The sequence below is a fragment of the Tachysurus vachellii genome, chromosome 5 (assembly GCF_030014155.1).
Source record: "Tachysurus vachellii isolate PV-2020 chromosome 5, HZAU_Pvac_v1, whole genome shotgun sequence".
NCBI lineage: Eukaryota > Metazoa > Chordata > Actinopteri > Siluriformes > Bagridae > Tachysurus > Tachysurus vachellii.
Window position 1 is genome coordinate 1,898,928 of NC_083464.1, and position 18,573 is coordinate 1,917,500.

General features: G+C 41.6%; 1 protein-coding gene across 1 annotated transcript in view; it reads right to left on the reverse strand.

Annotated features, from left to right (window-relative positions):
- LOC132845498 (dipeptidyl aminopeptidase-like protein 6) overlaps positions 1-9,330 on the reverse strand; it is a 184,562-nt gene extending 175,232 nt beyond the window's left edge. Inside the window, exon 1 of the mRNA XM_060869505.1 lies at positions 9,191-9,330. Coding sequence (XP_060725488.1) covers positions 9,191-9,244 — 54 coding nt within the window. The 5' untranslated portion in view covers positions 9,245-9,330. The remainder of the gene's footprint in view (positions 1-9,190) is intronic.
- Between the last annotated feature and the right edge of the window lie 9,243 nt (positions 9,331-18,573).

The following is an 18,573-nucleotide window of genomic DNA, read 5'->3' on the forward strand; positions in this document are numbered from 1 at the left end:
ATGTTAATGTTTACTTTTAGGTCTTTTGTTATATTGTTGGGCTACAGAATGTCTGCATTATCTGTCTGCTGATTGTGTTGTTCTTGTTTAAGCAAAGTCAAGTGGGTTTATTGTCGTTCCACTGTATAGTTCGAGGAATACGAGCAAATTGTGGTTTTTAGGATCATGTTACAACACAAAACAGTACTGGAGCGTAGTGAGACAAGTGTGACATACAAGAAATACACAAACACACAGGACACTAAAGAGAGCTGTGACTCCACTGTCAGGTAATTACAAAAAAACAGGAAGAAATCTGTAGAGACTCATTTTTACACAACTAACACTAAAACACACAACTGTATAGGAACACACACAAACACACACACACACAGTAACACAGACAGACGGTTAGGTATACAGACAGTTAGTCAGGCAGACAGATGCACAGGCAGACAGACAGACAAACAGTAACACAGACAGATGGTCAGGCATACAGACAGACAGACAGACAGAGAGGAATACAGGCATACAGACAGACAGATGCACAGGCAGACAGAGACACAGACTGACAGACAGTCAGGCATACAAAGAGACAGAGAGGAATACAGACAGACAGACAGACAGACATGCAGACAGTTAGATAGATAGATAGATAGATAGATAGATAGATAGATAGATAGATAGATAGATAGATAGATAGATAGATAGACACAGACAGACAGACAGATGTTAGATAGATAGATAGATAGATAGATAGATAGATAGATAGATAGATAGATAGATAGATAGATAGACACAGACAGACAGACAGACAGACAGATGTTAGATAGATAGATAGATAGATAGATAGATAGATAGATAGATAGATAGATAGATAGATAGATAGATAGATAGATACAGACAGACAGACAGACAGACAGACAGGTAGATAGATGTTGGAGATAAGTGGAGTAAGACCAAAAGCTGTAATGCCCTGGAGAAGAGTTTAATCTCCTCTCTGGTCCAATCACTTGGTTGGATTCTGATCTGAAGCAGTTACACTACATTTCCACGTGTCCTGAGTTATCATCCTTAGCTCAGGGATCAGGCTATAAACCATAATTACACTACAGCTAAGTGGCAGAGCTCTGTGTATGATAACGTAGCCTTAATGAGCACGGCTGAGGGAAATGAGGAAGCTCGTCATTAACGCTCCACACGGACGTCATTTCGGCTCCAGCGCCGTCTCTCGCTCACTAATTGGTAAGTTAAGCTCCCAGTTCAAATAATCGTGAGGCCTTGTCTATGGCAGAAAGCTTGTTATCTCCTGAGCAGACAGTTAGCTGTCTATCCAAGTTCATTCTCTTACTGGAAGATCTGCTGGAACATGACACACCAATTACCAGCTTAAAACCTGATCTGAAACCAGTTCTCCCAGTGTGAACATAAATACTCTAAACCATACACTGAGCGAGATTACAACCAGAACTGGTGTGAACTTCATCACCACCGATCAGGAACAGGATTCTAAATACAGGAAGTCGTTCTTCTATGATATTTCTCTGGGTGACATTTGACTTCAAGCTGAGTTGCGTTAGTTATTATTATGTTATCGTGTCACACTGTATGATCAGACCTCACTTTTACTTTCACTTCCCCTCACAGTCACTCTTTCTTTCTGCTTTAAACATTAGATAAATCCTGATATAATAAAGTGTATGAGATTTTACAATAAAGTCACATTCACAATATCTATTTAAGAAAAAAAAAACACTTATGAAATTGTTTTCTTTTGGCTTTGTAACTTATACAGTAATATAATCTTTTTTTTAATCTTCACCTCCATTGATTTATGCATTTCGATGGTGGAATAACATCTAACCCCTATCACTGTCCCTGCTATTAAATACCATCGTAACGGTGCTAGCAGTCACAATGTCTCCTCGTGAGCACACAGCAGTTATCTGCAGCTCATCCTCCTGCTGAGAGGATGACTGTGTCTGAGGCTTAAAAACCGGCTGTCAGTGTTTCGATCACAGTTGAAAAGCTGCACGGGCAGAATGTTAATGATAAAGCTAGCTCAGGAGTTCTCTGACCACACGCGTCGCTAACAGTGTTTTTATCATTTATTATGCAGCAGCTTCACTAAACTGCTGTGGACATGCAGAGGCATAAAGACATGCTCTAAACTCATTTCACCTGAAACCCTGCAGGCCTGCTTTAACGTGATTAATTACTTCTGACTGGAGAAAAAGAGAGAGAGAGAGGGAGAGAGAGACAGAGAGAGAGAGAAAGACAGAGCAAGAGCGAGAGACAGAGAGAGAGAGAGAGAGAGTGAGAGAGAGAGACAGAGCAAGAGCGAGAGACAGAGCGAGAGAGAGAGAAAGAGAGAGAGAGAGAAAGAGAGAGAGACAGAGAGAGAGAGAGAGAAAGAGAGAGAGAGAGAGAGAGAGAGAGAGAGAGAGAGACAGAGCAAGGGCGAGAGAGAAAGAGAGAGAGAGAAAGAGAGAGAGAGAGGAAGCGATAGTGCTGAGCCTTGAATCGGAGCAATATTCAGCTCATAGTCAGTCACATAAACAGATAGAAGTTAAATAAATAAATAAATCAATAAATAAATAAATAAATAAATAAATAAAATACTCCCAATAAATAACAAAGTCAGGCTCACATTGAATCTCCATACATAAATTCACACACACATCTACCTACTACCATGAGTTTTGGAAGTGGAGGAAACCCACATGGAGAAGGAAGTAACCAACCAAACTAATTAATCAAAATACAAACTAACCAATAAAAGTGCAATCTATCTGATCAAACGAACCACACATTAAGCAATCAAACGAAAAAAATATCAATCAAACTAGAATCTAACCAGTCAAACTAACCAACACCAAAATAACCAGTGACACTGACCCTGAAACAGCTGAACTACTGTTGTAGGTGACATTAAAGCCTGTATCAAGGTTCTGACACAGCAGAGCTTCCACACCTCAGGGGTTTGGAGCACTGAGACGTCTGATTGTGGAAAACACGACCAAATAAATGTTGTGTATTTGTTGTATATTAAGTTCCTTGCACTACCAGCGCACGCTGACACGCTAACAGGCAACGGCGGCTGCAGAGATTTGACTACAAAACATAATTGTACGCAAAACGACACGTTCGGGTCACATTGCTTTAGTCTCATGTATCACTTCGAATCCTGTGCAGTCACTGAAAGGAAAATAAGGTATGATGAATACTCCGAGGTCTACTAAAACACACACACACACACACACACACATACACACACACACACACTCCTAACCTGTTCTGAGAAACAGTGGCATGTTTAAAGGTCACTATAAATCCCAGTCATTTTTGTGCACTTGCTCTCTGCACTTCACCTGAGTGTGATTAAATAAAGCAGCTCCATATCTCGTCCTGTTCGTCACACCGTATGAGATCCCAGTAATGTGTGTAGCAGATTATTGAGCCATTGTGCTGTGATTAAAGATCACTTTCACACACGTGTAACATTCTACTCGCATCAGTCTGCAGGAAACAGGAAATCAACTCTGAACACAAACTTTGTTTACATTGAACTAAAAAGAAGATTCTTTTCATTAGCATTAGCATTAGCATTACAGGGACCGTAGCTGTCCTGTGAGTTTGCTGTCGTCCCATTGGTGAATTTTCATCATGGTTCAGAATGGAACTGTGAGTCTGGATCTCATTATAAGAAGGAAAACCTGCTACACATCATTTCGTCTGCACGACATATTGTTATACGTGTTGTGTATCAGAGATGTTCTTGGAAATCATCATATAATAAAGCATTACTATTAAACACACACACACACACACACACACACACACACACACACACACTTTCAATGGCTTACAGTGGTCCAGAAGTAATTCCATTTATTATTAATAATATCCAAAAAAAAACAATTCACAATGTAGTGTGCTTTGGTTGCTAAGCAACATCACAGATAAAGATTAGACTAATTTATGGACAGAATGATGGTTTCCTTGGATCTACTGGTATAAAACTTTAACAGGATTATTCTCAGAATTTAATACTATTTCAGTGATATTAGCTGTGTTACTCACCTGTACATCAATCTCTCACGTCTAGCAGCTTCGCATCACGTGATTCATCTCTGAACGCGGCAGCACATTGACTCAGGGGGAATGTTTCTGTTTCCAGACTTCACTTCAAATCTTTCAGCTAAATGTGAGTGAGGAACATCTCCAACTGTTTACCATCTGCCTCCTGATTCTGACTCTAACAGCATCGGACACAGCGACAGGCAACACTGAGCTCAGAGATTACGGACAAACACTGTAACGGGTGATTCAGTCAAACACTGACATGACTGAATCAAACACTGATATAAGTGATTTATTTAAACACTGACACCCGAGATTCAAATACTGACCCGACTGATTTAATAAAACACTGTTACGACTGAATCAAAAACTGAGTGAGATATGAGTGATTCACTTAAACACTGGTGTGAGTGATTCATTGATCGTAAACACTGATACTAGTGATTCAAACACTGACACAAGTGAATGTTTTAAACACTGACATGAGTGATTCATTCCAACACTGACTCAAGTGATTCATTTAAACACTGATAGCAGTGATTCATTCCAACACAATGACACGACTGATACATTCATTAACTGACACAAGTGATTTATTCACACACTGACATCATTGATTCATTTAAACACTGACACTGTTGATTCACTTAAACACTGACTTTGTTGATTCGTTCTAACACTGACACCAGTGATTCAAATACTGACCTGACTGATTTAATAAAACACTGTTATGACTGAATCAAAAACTGATAAGTGATTCACTTAAACACTGGTGTGAGTGATTCACTGATCCTAAACTCTGATACTGGTGATTCAAACACTGACACAAGTGAATGTTTTAAACCCTGACATGAGTGATTCATTCCAACACTGACTCAAGTGATTCATTTAAACACTGATAGCAGTGATTCATTCCAACACAATGACACCACTGATACATTCATTAACTGACACCAGTGATTCAACTACTGACCCCACTGATTCATTCAAACATTGACATGAGTGAATCAAACACGTGCTGGTGATGTAAACACAAACACCTGGGATTCAGCCAAACACTAACTCCAGTGAATCATTCACAAACTGTCAGTAATTCAGCGATTCGATTAAACCCAGCAGAGAAGTACATTAACAGCCCCCGACTGATAACAGCGCTGTGTTTAAAGAGCTCATCGTGTGCACGGGAAACAACGTAGAGGATGAAAGTAAAAACACTTTGAACAGTCCAGAGATTCTCGTATCTCACTCTGAGAAGCTCATTTCCTGTTCAGATTGATAAACCTGGGTGCAGAGATGTGTGTAAACATGGAGATAAGATCCATCACACATAAGAGTCATGAGATTGATTAGACGTGGTGAAATTTTAATAGCTGTGATTAGATTGGGTGGAGCAGCCGTTAGTAGATCATCCTGCTGAACACGTCCTCAGCTCCACAGTCCAAGCCAGGAAGAATCAAATCTATACAGAAGGATCTCCGAAATGTTCTCACAAGAAGGAACAGAAAGGTTTGATCTCATCAGTCTTTAGCCTGACTACAAACATCCTGCTCCAGGACTCAGTGGCGGTGAACAAATCACAGTGAGTCCAATAATCCACAGAGTTTCTGCCTCAGGTCTTTAACATCTTGTGTCCTAAAGCTACTACAGCACAGAACTGAGCTGCGAAACATGAGGCGAGTCTGTTTCCACCATGTCATCAATCTTTAATCTCAAAACATGAACATTCTCAAAGTTTAAGTTCATTAGCTTCATGATTTAAACTTGTATTTCAAAATGTCAACCAACCGCTTCATGACTTCTTTAAACCTTGAATTTATTATCAAACAATTGGGTCTAAAACATTGAAAGTCTTTATCTCAGAATTCAGATAAAAATGTTTCCAAACATTTTTAAAATACCGCTTATCTGAACTACCTCAGGTCACGGGGAGCCTGTGCCTATCTCAGGCGTCATCGGGCATCAAGGCAGGATACACCCTGGACGGAGTGCCAACCCATCACAGGGCACACACACACACTCTCATTCACTCACACAATCACACACTACGGACAATTTTCCAGAGATGCCAATCAACCTACCATGCATGTCTTTGGACCGGGGGAGGAAACCGGAGTACCCGGAGGAAACCCCCGAGGCACGGGGAGAACATGCAAACTCCACACACACAAGGTGGAGGTGGGAATCGAACCCCAACCCTGGAGGTGTGAGACCAACTTGCTAACCACTAAGACACCGAGCCTCCCAGATTTTTCATGGTATATGTAAAAAATGAGAATAAGTCAGAATTTTGAGATCGTAAGCCTGAAATGTGAGATAATATCAGAGGTTTTAAGAGTAATCTGAGAATCTGAGATAGCAGGTCGGATTTAAGATCATTTGAAATTTCAGCAATTTATAAAAGAATGAAAAATATGTTTCGCATTTTTTTCTTTTCTATCTAATGGAAGTGAGTTCCTCTACATTTTCCCTCCTGTTACTGGCGAAACTGATGACATCAGAGTGTCTCAGCCAATGAAAAGGCTCCGGGTGAAATCAGTAGTAAAGAAACGGTTGTAGATGAGGTTCGGGAGGAGAAAAGGAGCTTCACTGAGGGAAGCATGAGGTTAAAGGGCAGCGCTTTGGAGCTCAGGTTCATGACCTGTACAGGATGTTCTATGTCCATGTGTCCATATGTATATGTGTGTGTGTGTGTGTGTGTTTGTGTGTGTGCAGTTACAGTTAATCAGCCACCGAGCCGCCGCCTCACTGAGCAAGTAGACGAGGATTAAAGAAGCTGAAGGTACGAAATGAATCATTCTTTCCTCATCAACACACACAAGTGTGATTAGACAGAGATGATTACACCACTGCTTCGGTTAAAACTAGAGCCACACACACACACACACACACACACACACAGAGGAGTTGTGTTTGCTTCATCTTCTCATCCTGCAATAGAAATAATAATGCTAATAGCTGACATGATTAAAAAAGTCTCACAATCAGAGCTTACATTCACGTCCTGAAGCTGAGTCTCTAGTCCTGCATTCTGATTGGTCAGAGGGTCTTAACAAATTCTGCACAACAGCACCTCACAGTTTGGTTCAGATTTAATGTGCTCATTGTAATAAGTTGTCATTTCTATAGCAACAGCGGACCTTCAAATGAACAGCTTATTGATGTGGTGTTCTATCCTTTAGGGGGTGAATATTTAATGGCATCTTTTTCAGTGATGGAAACCAGTGAAATCAAAGGTCACGCCTTCCCTCAGCACACAATATCACCCACATGAGAAAGTGATGAAGTGATAAAATACGGCTTCAGCTCTCGGGCAAGTCAACTAGTGTGTGTCCTAGAACGTGTCCTGTGACATCACCATCTCCACTAACACACACTACCATCTCCACTAACACACACCACCATCTCCACTAACACACACTACCATCTCCACTAACACACACCACCATCTCCACTAACACACACCCCCATCTCCACTAACACACACCACCATCTCCACTAACACACACCCCCATCTCCACTAACACACACCACCATCTCCACTAACACACACCCCCATCTCCACTAACACACACTACCATCTCCACTAACACACACCACCATCTCCACTAACACACACCACCATCTCCACTAACACACACCCCCATCTCCACTAACACACACCACCATCTCCACTAACACACACCACCATCTCCACTAACACACACCCCCATCTCCACTAACACACACCCCCATCTCCACTAACACACACCACCATCTCCACTAACACACACCACCATCTCCACTAACACACACCACCATCTCCACTAACACACACCCCCATCTCCACTAACACACACCACCATCTCCATTAACACACACCACCATCTCCACTAACACACACCACCATCTTTACTAACACACACTACCATCTCCACTAACACACACCACCATCTCCACTAACACACATCACCATCTCCACTAACACACACCACCATCTCCACTGACACACACCACCATCTCCACTAACACACACCACCATCTCCACTAACACACACCACCATCTCCACTAACACACACCACCATCTCCACTAACACACACCACCATCTCCATTAACACACACCACCATCTCCACTAACACACACCACCATCTTTACTAACACACACCACCATCTCCAATAACACACACCACCATCACCACTAACACACACCACCATCTTTACTAACACACACTACCATCTCCACTAACACACACCACCATCATTACTAACACACACCACCATCTCCAATAACACACACCACCATCACCACTAACACACACCACCATCTCCACTAACACACCCCACCATCACCACTAACACACACCACCATCACCACTAACAGACTAGAAGAATAAGTGCTATAAGTGCAGATGTCACTACACTGTAGATTTGTTTAAAGCAAAAATAAGCTCAAGTTCAAGTGTAAGTGTAACACACACACACACACACAAACAGACACGCACACACACACACACACACACACACACACACACACACACACACACACACACACACACACACACATACCTCAAGAGAGATTCAGTTCAGGAAGTCATTAACTGAGTACTCTAATATTCGGTTTGATCCTAATGATGTGTAAATAACACTTAGATTTATGTTTTTTTGGAACTAAAACCTAACTAACAATCAACAAAAAATTATTCCAGATAAACAAGTTTATTCCAGTATATAGTAGCTTAAATATCATAACCTTAATAGTTCATTTTTAAAGATTCGAAACAAAATGTAATTAATTAAATAATTAAACAAATAAGTAAATAAAATAAAAAAATAAATAAATACATTTCCACCTGTCTATGTGTTCAAACCCGATTGTTTTAAACAAAGTTTTGTTTAAATCTTTTGACATCTTCATGTATATTAGAGACGAGTAAACAACACGTCCATCACATGATTACAACATCTCACTTAGTGTGGTGTGTAAAGACGTGTCCTGGGGAAAAGAAGTAAAAATGAACAATAAAACAATAAAGTAGTTTTAATCAAACCCATGAGCAGTGGTTGTGTCTGTGCTGAGTTAATGATGAGTTAATGATGAGTTAATGATGAGTTAATGATGAGTTAATGATGAGTAAGTAATATCACTCACCATCATGTTGCCCTGCATTTTAGCCGTCTCTATTAAACTCTTCTCCTTCATCATGCCTGGATTTGTCCTGGTTTCTCTCCCTCCCTCTCTCTCTCTCTCTCTCTCCCTCTCTCTCTTCTCTCACGGTTCCTCTCAGCTTTTTCTCTGCGTCTCCCTTTGATTTTTAAATCACAACACGCTTTCCAAATCCGATATTTTTCATGTGGAATGTGTGACAGGAAGCTCCACGGTTCACACACACTCTCTCCACGTCTGTTATCCTGCCAAGCGATTCCCCTGCAAGCAACAGCAGCATGAACTAGACAGAGCGGAGTGCGTGCAGTCCCGCTGCATAATCATCCCACTGATGACGGAGTAGAGCAGCTACCGCCCAAAACACACGAAGAACTGAAGAAATAAATAAATCAACAAACGTCCTACAAACAAACGAGTTGTGGCTTTAATAGATTTAACTGTAACTTCTTCCTGGATGGATTCTGGATTATAATCTGTGTTTCTTTACTTAACAAACAACTGTAATCATTAGCAAATCTGTTAGGAATAAAACCCTCAGAGGAATAAAACCCTCAGGGATGTGCTGCTTTGGAAAAATCATCATCTTCTGGATGGAGTCAGTGACTCCTTCGTTACTCCACCCGATCACTGATTCATATCCTGTAACAGCAACACACAATGTGTGTTATTCCTGATGCTCAGCAGGTTCTGCTGTCATTTTCCTGTAATGAATATTTAAAAGTGTAAAACTGCAGTAAACATGTCACTGCTCAACATTCAGGATAAATAAATAGAAATATTTAAACATCTCCTGATGTTTCAGCGGTCCTCAGGATGACGAGCAATAAACAAAACGTCAACAGCACTTCTTGTACTGCGGGAAAGAGACAGGAAGAGCCGAGAGGCAGCGTGGTGGAAACGTTACGGTCTTTTCACAAAACAACGTGACAGTGTGAGTAATCATTCCAACAGGGGGTCAACACACATGCACACACACACACACACGCATATATATGTATATTGTGATGGCGGCACAAACAACTTCGCCCACAAGCTAGACAAAAGCGTTCTTCGCCCCATGGAATTCAGTGTTTCCGAAGAAACAGCGGCATTCAGCACCATGGACAGCGCTGCAGAGTGTAGCTGCAAGGCTTAAAGTGCATCAAAACTGGAGAAGCCGATCAGGAGCCGCCACTAACTCTTTACCCTCCGGGAGTAGGCGAGCTAGATAAGGCTGGCTCAGTGCTGGAAGAGGTAAGTATTGAGAATTGTCAGGCAAACTAGTGGTCCCCTGTTTCCCCAGACACATTGGACTAAGGATTTGACGCCTCTCCAGATTGCCACCTGACTGCCGCTCTTGGGTTGACACTCCGCTCCTGCACCAGCACTCCAGCACCGAAGGCATTTCCCTGCACCGACTCACAACTCTCCTGCTGCGCTGCCTTCACTGCCACTTTGCACAGCACCTAAATAAATTTTCCCACCAGTTCCCGACTTCGTCCAAGCTTCATCCATGACGGCATGTCTATGAGTGCCATTGTTCACACACTCACCTGCATACTTTACATCTGGAGGAAGTGTAAAAAATGTAGTGATTCTTCCATCACTGACATGATCTGTCTATTTAAACCTGCTGCTCTCATCGTGACTGTTGTCATGAGTTTGGTCTTTAATAGAAGCTCTAACACTCCAAAATATTTACACATTTAGAGAGTCCAGTAGTGTGTAAACCAGGCAGCATGAGAGTCTTAATAATCCAAGCACTATAGCAAAAAGCTTTTACAGTGAATAATGCTGCAGGGAGTGTACGGAGGATATGGAGTGCACAAATCTGCTAGATCTTCACATCCAGTATGACATTCACTCACTCATCTTCTACCGCTTATCCGAACTACCTTGGGTCACAGGGAGCCTGTGCCTATCTCAGGCGTCATCGGGCATCAAGGCAGGATACACCCTGGACGGAGTGCCAACCCATCACAGATGCCAATCAACCTACCCTGAGGCACGGGGAGAACATGCAAACTCCACACACACAAGGTGGAGGCGGGAATCGAACCCCCAACCCTGGAGGTGTGAGGCGAACGTGCTAACCACTAAGCCACCGTGCTAACCACCCCCCCCCCACTATGACATTATTTAGTGAATTCTTTAGAAACGGTAACCGACTCGTCTGCAGACGTTCAAACACCGATTGCAGAAATATATATCGTTAGCTGTGACTTTCATACAAGTTACAAAAAAAGGACAGTTATTGACAGCAGTGTCTCCATGGCGACATAAACCACTTGCTGAAAAGCTGAAAGTGTATTTTCCACTGTGCTTTTTTTTTCATTTTTAAGAAAATTGGAGAATTTCCCAGTGCTTCTTCTTGTCCCAACATACTGAATGAATCAGCTGAGTGATGTGAAGTAGCAGCACATCCATCATGTCTGGGGTAATAAAATAGATTTAAATGAGTTTTACTGTCCTTGTTATTTACTACCAGGGGTTCAGAGCTAGCAGATATACAGCTAAACACACCGGATGTATCATATATACAGCTCATGTAGACATGTAGACTCATCATCTGTCACTGAGAGCACGTAACAAAACCCTTCCTTTTAATGAAATAAAACGCACACATTAATAACATCCGAACCAATCCGCAGTATTACTTTTGCTCCGCGTCTCTGATTATTTCGGCTCATTTATAAAGTTGTAGCTGCGACGCTAATCTCATTGTACAAATCTGTTCCCCTAATTTCCACCCAGATGTGGCTTGAATCACAAAGTGAGGCAGGGACATGTTAAAGAGGAAGCTTTTGGCTGTCTGACAGAAGACCAGGAGAAAAAAAAAGAAAGCCCAGCACTTTAACATGAATATTGTATTAATCAAATGTGAGCGATCGATACGTGGCGGCGTTACGGAATACGGAATGAATCCCTGGAGGCCTGGATGTGATCCGTTATTCAGTATCAGCAGGAAAATAACGCACTTGTGTGGAGTTTTTGCACGTTACAGTCCATAGCTAGTGGTTTTATTTAATAGAAACGAGTGAAATGTGGAGAAGGTGTGGGGAAAAGACGCACTGCGGAACACCGATCCCTCAGAGACGCCGTCGCCGTGTCACAAACCGCCACTAAGACTTTCGTAACAAGCGTCACGGTTCCAGCGATCACCAGGACAATAAAGGCACCGCTGTGTCAATCTGACATTTCATCAATAGCTTCATTATTCGCCGGCGTCCTCCGGTCCTCCGTCTCATCTTTTCTCTCTGAGAATTAGTCTCACTGATAAAGCGAGACACGTCTGGAGACACTGAGCTGAATTTAAAAAAAGCCCCTAAGCTGCTACCTCATATTCATCTTATTTAACACCATTACGCTCCTTAAACAGCAGACATCCAGGGAACTGAGAAATCCTCCAAGATCCAGAATCATCAAGATCTTCATCATCATTCAAACATTTCAGAGATGAAGTGAATACAACACACACACACACACACACACATATACACAAACACACAGACACATACACACACACAAACACACACACACACAAACACACAAACACACACACACACACATATACACAAACACACAGACACATACACACACACAAACACACACACACACAAACACACACACACATACACACACACAAACACTCACACACACACAAACACACACACACACAAACACACAGACAAATACACACAAACACACACACACAAACACTCACACACACACACACACACACACACACATATACACAAACACACAGACACATACACACACACAAACACACACATACACACACACAAACACTCACACACACACACACACACACACACACACACATGTACACAAACACACAGACACATACACACACAAACACACACACACAAACACACAGACACACACACACACAAACACACACACACATACACACACATACACAAACACACAGACACATACACACACACAAACACACAAACACACACACAAACACTCACACACACACACACACACACACACATACACAAACACACAGGCACACAGACACACACACATACACAAACACACAAACACACACACACATACACACACAAACACTCACACACACACACATCTAATTCAACAACAGATACACACACACACATCTAATTCAACAACACACACACACATACACACACATATAATTCAACAACACATGCACACACACAAATACACATCTATTTCAACAACTCACATACATACAGACATGGAACATAAAAATACAACAACACACACACAAATCTAATTCAACAAAATACACACATACACACACATACTGTACACACACACACACACATCTAATTCAACAACACACACACACATATAATTCAATAGCACACACACACATACATACACAAACACATACACACACATCTAATTCAACAACACACACACACACACACACACACACACACACAAATATACATCTATTTCAACAACACACATACACACAGACATGCAACACATCTAATTCAACAACACACACACATCTAATTCAACAACACACACAACTAATTGAACAACACACACATACACACACACAAATCTAATTCAACAACAGACACACACAAATATACACACATCTAATTCAGTAGCACACACACACACGCACACACATCTAATTGAACACACACACACACACACACACGTAATTGTATATGTATGTGTGTATGTACATTCCAGAAACAAGCACAAACCTTGAGAAAACCTTCACCACTGAGTCCATCTTATACTTCTAAGATATCACTCTTACTTTCCATTAAGTTTCCCCTGAGCATCATCTCAACAGTCTCTGTCTGAATGTTAGAAAACATCGAGCTGGTTGAAGGCTTCAAGAAGACGAAGCAGTAGAATTTCACCCTGCTCATGATTAGCATCACCTCTGAGGAGCAGCTTCAGGCACCATGGAGTCCACACCTGTGAGGACCTGACATGGACCCATCACATCACAACAAATCCAGATAATGATCACGCCACTGAAGCCTACTCAGAAACTTTGGGAAGTTCTCTACTGGAGCTGTAGAAAGTTTCCTGACTCTGATATCTCCAGCTCTGCTCTCAGCTCTATAAATGGACTGAATAAAAATATATATCTATAATTATTATCTAATTCTGACTTTAATCCCTGGTTTCATTGAAGAGAACAATTTCCACACTCGTTATTCAGCAGCACGACCAGTAGAACAGCACTTGATCCATTTCCATCATTTAGCAGATGCTCTTTTCAAGACCAACTTACTTTTATCTCCTTTATATAGCTGAGGATTAAGGGCCTTGTTCAGGAGTTGCAGCTTGATGGCCCTGGGATTCAAACTCCTGACCTTCTGATCAGTAGTCCAACCCTTTAACCACTTTGCTAGCACTTTTCTTCAAGTTCATCAGTGCACGGGGAGAACATGCAAACTCCACACACACAAGGCGGGGGCGGGAGTCGAACCCCGACCCTGGAGGTGTGAGGCGAACGTGCTAACCACTAAGCCACCGTGACCCCATGCATGCTGTTATTTCAATGTAATTTGTGAGATCATTCTCCAGCTGTTTGCCCTGAGACAGTAAGTAACTCTTCTGAACCTTCTGAACACATCTCAAGGCTACAGAGCAATCAGTGAACATCCTAATGATTCCTTCCTTCTGTCTCGACTGCCAGTGAGATTGCAGCAGCTCCTGCTCAGCCATGACCTCTATCAACACCATTCAGTGTGTTAAACCTGCTTTGACCTTCTACAGTCTTTCCTCCACGTTACCAAGAAAAAAATCTTCACCCCATCTGTTTTTTTTGGCGATCTAATAAAAACCCAACATTTATCAGAGAAGACAGGCAGCCAGGTAACCCTCAGCCTCGCTCCCTTCAGGAATAAAGATAATAATTATGCTAGCTAATGAATAGAGCGGAGGATGAATAGTGTGCGGATGTGCATTAATCAGAGGCTTTACACACACTCATTATTAACACCTCGTTATTACACAAAGACATACGATGCGATGAAATCAAAACACAACACAACGACGCACTTTCATCTGCACCATTACGTAACTCACACGTGTTATCAATAACAATAATGTTTATATCTGTAGATTTGTCTAATATGAGGCACGGTCGAGTGTACGGCGTCTCGGCGTCTAGACTGATGCTGTGCAAAAAAAAGAATTAAATATGAGCACATATTCAGCAGCAGAGAGATGAACGCTGAGGTTTGAAGTGTAAACACTGCATCGCTCAGAAAGTTCATTCAGCTCCATCATCAGTACAAACACACACACACACGCACATGCACACACACACACACGCACACACACATACACACACACGCAGGCACACACACACAAGCAGGCACACACACACACGCTCATGCACACACACACGCACACGCACACACACACACGCTCACGCACAATAATTAATCACTTTCTGAGAGATTCACTTAATCACTTACTAAACATTAGTAAGAAGGAATGGAGTGAAATTCTAGCAGATGTAATATTTTTTTTTACTATTCCTATTAGTCCTTATCGTATGTACACACACACACACACACACACACACATTTTTATTATTATTTTTATTTTTTATTTTATTTGGATAGTAATCATAATGTTGTTGAGACAAATCTAAAATTAAAATAGATATGAAATGAATGAGCGACTTCAGTATATCTGTAAACACACACACAAAACACACACACGCACAAAACACACACACAACACACACACACAAAACACACACACACAACACACACACACACACAAAACACACACACAACACACACACACACACACAAAACACACACACACAACACACACACACACAAAACACACACACAAAACACACACACACACACACAACACACACAGACACACACACCCCTTCACACACACACACAACACACACACACACCCCTTTATACACACACACAAAACACACACAACACACACACACATAACACAAACACAACACATACACACCCACCCCTTCATACACAAACACACACACATACACACAACACACACACATAACACACACACAACACACAAACACACCCCTTCATACACACACACAACACACACCCCTTCATACTGTACAGACACACATACACAAAAAACACAAACAACACACACACATAACACACACACAACACATACACACACACACCCCTTCACACAACACACACACCTCCATACACACACACACAAACGCACACACTCATACATACACACACACACAGTGCTGATGTAATAGACCCCCTCCACCCCTCAGCAGTTCCTCAGGAGCAGGAGGTTGTACGTGGTGTGTAACCTTCTCATTAGCAGCTCCAGACTGAAGGTTGGTCTGTTTGAGAGATTACAGTGAGCAGAGTGTGTGTTCTATTAGAACCAGAGCTCACAGCGTATCTCCCAGCTCAGTTCTGGGGCTGCAGTGGAGCCATCAATAATCTCCAGGTAATCTTGTGGGCATTGCAGAGCGAATGCTAATGAACGCCTGCTTCACACACACACACGCCTCTGCAAGCAGCACACACTCTGCAAAGGTCTGGTAAATAATTTAAAAAGTCTAACGACGGGTGTCAGGGTGGTAAATATCATCTGTCAGCAGGGCAAATCCCTGAGTGCAGGATCATTTTAAACAAAACAAAAAACATCTCAACAACAACAACAACAACAACAACATCATTGTCTGTTGAGCTGAAAATGTCTCTTACTGAAATTCACTTTCTTTATATTCAGATCAGCTCGTCACATCAAATCTAATGAAATTATCTTCTCTTGTTTTATTTAACAAAAAGCATTTGTCTAATCAAATTTTATCTTCAAGTATTATTTTTTAAAAACGTATGTCTGATCAAACCGTCTTTATTTAATGTAATAAAATAAAATATGTCTAATTAAATCAGCTCCTTACTTTTTCATTTAATTTACAGCTAATCAAATTTGGTCCTCGTGTTTTAGTTTAAAAATCAGTGTCTAATCACATTGTGACCTTCTTGTGTTTCATTAAAAATTGATTAGATGTGTCTAATCAAATCTGATCCGAAGTAAACTTGAAGATCTTTAGGATGGAAAAGTTTCTGCTTTAAAGAGTTTTCTGTTTTGTTCTTAAATACGAAGATGACTAGTCGCTGTGTAAAGAGGAATAAACCCCTCGGGGACGTGCTGTTATAGGAAACTAATCAGAAACCTCATCACACACACACACACACACACACACACACACACACACACACACACAGTGTTTATTACTTACTCATTACACACGGACAATAAAGTTAACCTGATCGATAGAAGCAGCTTGTTTTAAGCTAATGAAGCCGTGTGTGTTAGCGCTCAGTAAAATTGATTGCGATCAGGAGGAACCGCACTTCCGTCTCCAATAAAACCTCTGGAGAAGGTTCCCATGGCGTGCGTTAGCTGTAGAATCTGAACGAGTTCCTGTTTACGGTCGGCGTAAGACACGAACGGCGGTCAGGCGTAATATCTAACGGATCGATGCCGTTAACAGCTGCGACCATCCGCACCTTCTGAGCATGCTCGGTGCGTCTCTCTGTGAGTTATAACACATTGATTTTTTTTTTTACAGGTCGATAAAACACTCCGCAGCAGTTAGAGGAAGATGAGTGGCCTATCATATGCATCTCAGTGCGGTGCTGCGCGAACCCAAAGCCTGAATCCAATGGGAACGTTTAAGTGGGAACTGAAGCCGAGGGAAAACTTCCACAGACAAGCTGAAGAAAATCCCAGAAGATTACAAAATCCACAAAGCAGTCAAAAGGTAAAAACACCAAACAACTCATTCTAAAAAGAACAGAGAGACTAAATAGTCCTTTATGGATCAGTCGAGAAACTGAGAAACTCTGAGGTCTTTGATGGAGCTACCTGTGTGTCACATTCAGAGCTGAATTAAAGATGTTTAACAGCAAGAGTGCGTGTGTGTGTTTAACAGAGAAAAGGTGTGTGTGTGTGTGTGTGTGTGTGTGTGAGAGAGAGAGAGAGAGCAGACCTGTTGGTGTGTTCCGCTGGTTTATTATTCAGCTCTATTAATATAGTGCACTTAGTGAGATCCCTTTAACTCCACATTGATGTCTTTTCTCTCTGTTTGTCTCTTCGTCTCGATCGTGACTCCGTCCAGCTCCTTAGTCTAAATATCACTTTTACATCATCACTAATCTTTCTGCTGGTCTTCATTTAATTGATATACAAACAGAGAGCAGTGATTCATCCTGCTTTTATTCCTCTGATCCCTGTGTGTGTGTGTGTGTGTGTGTGTGTGTGTATGTGTTTGTGTGTTTGTGTGAGTGTGTGTGTGTGTTTGTGTGAGTGTGTGTGTTTGTGTGTGTGTGTGTGTTTGTATGTGTTTG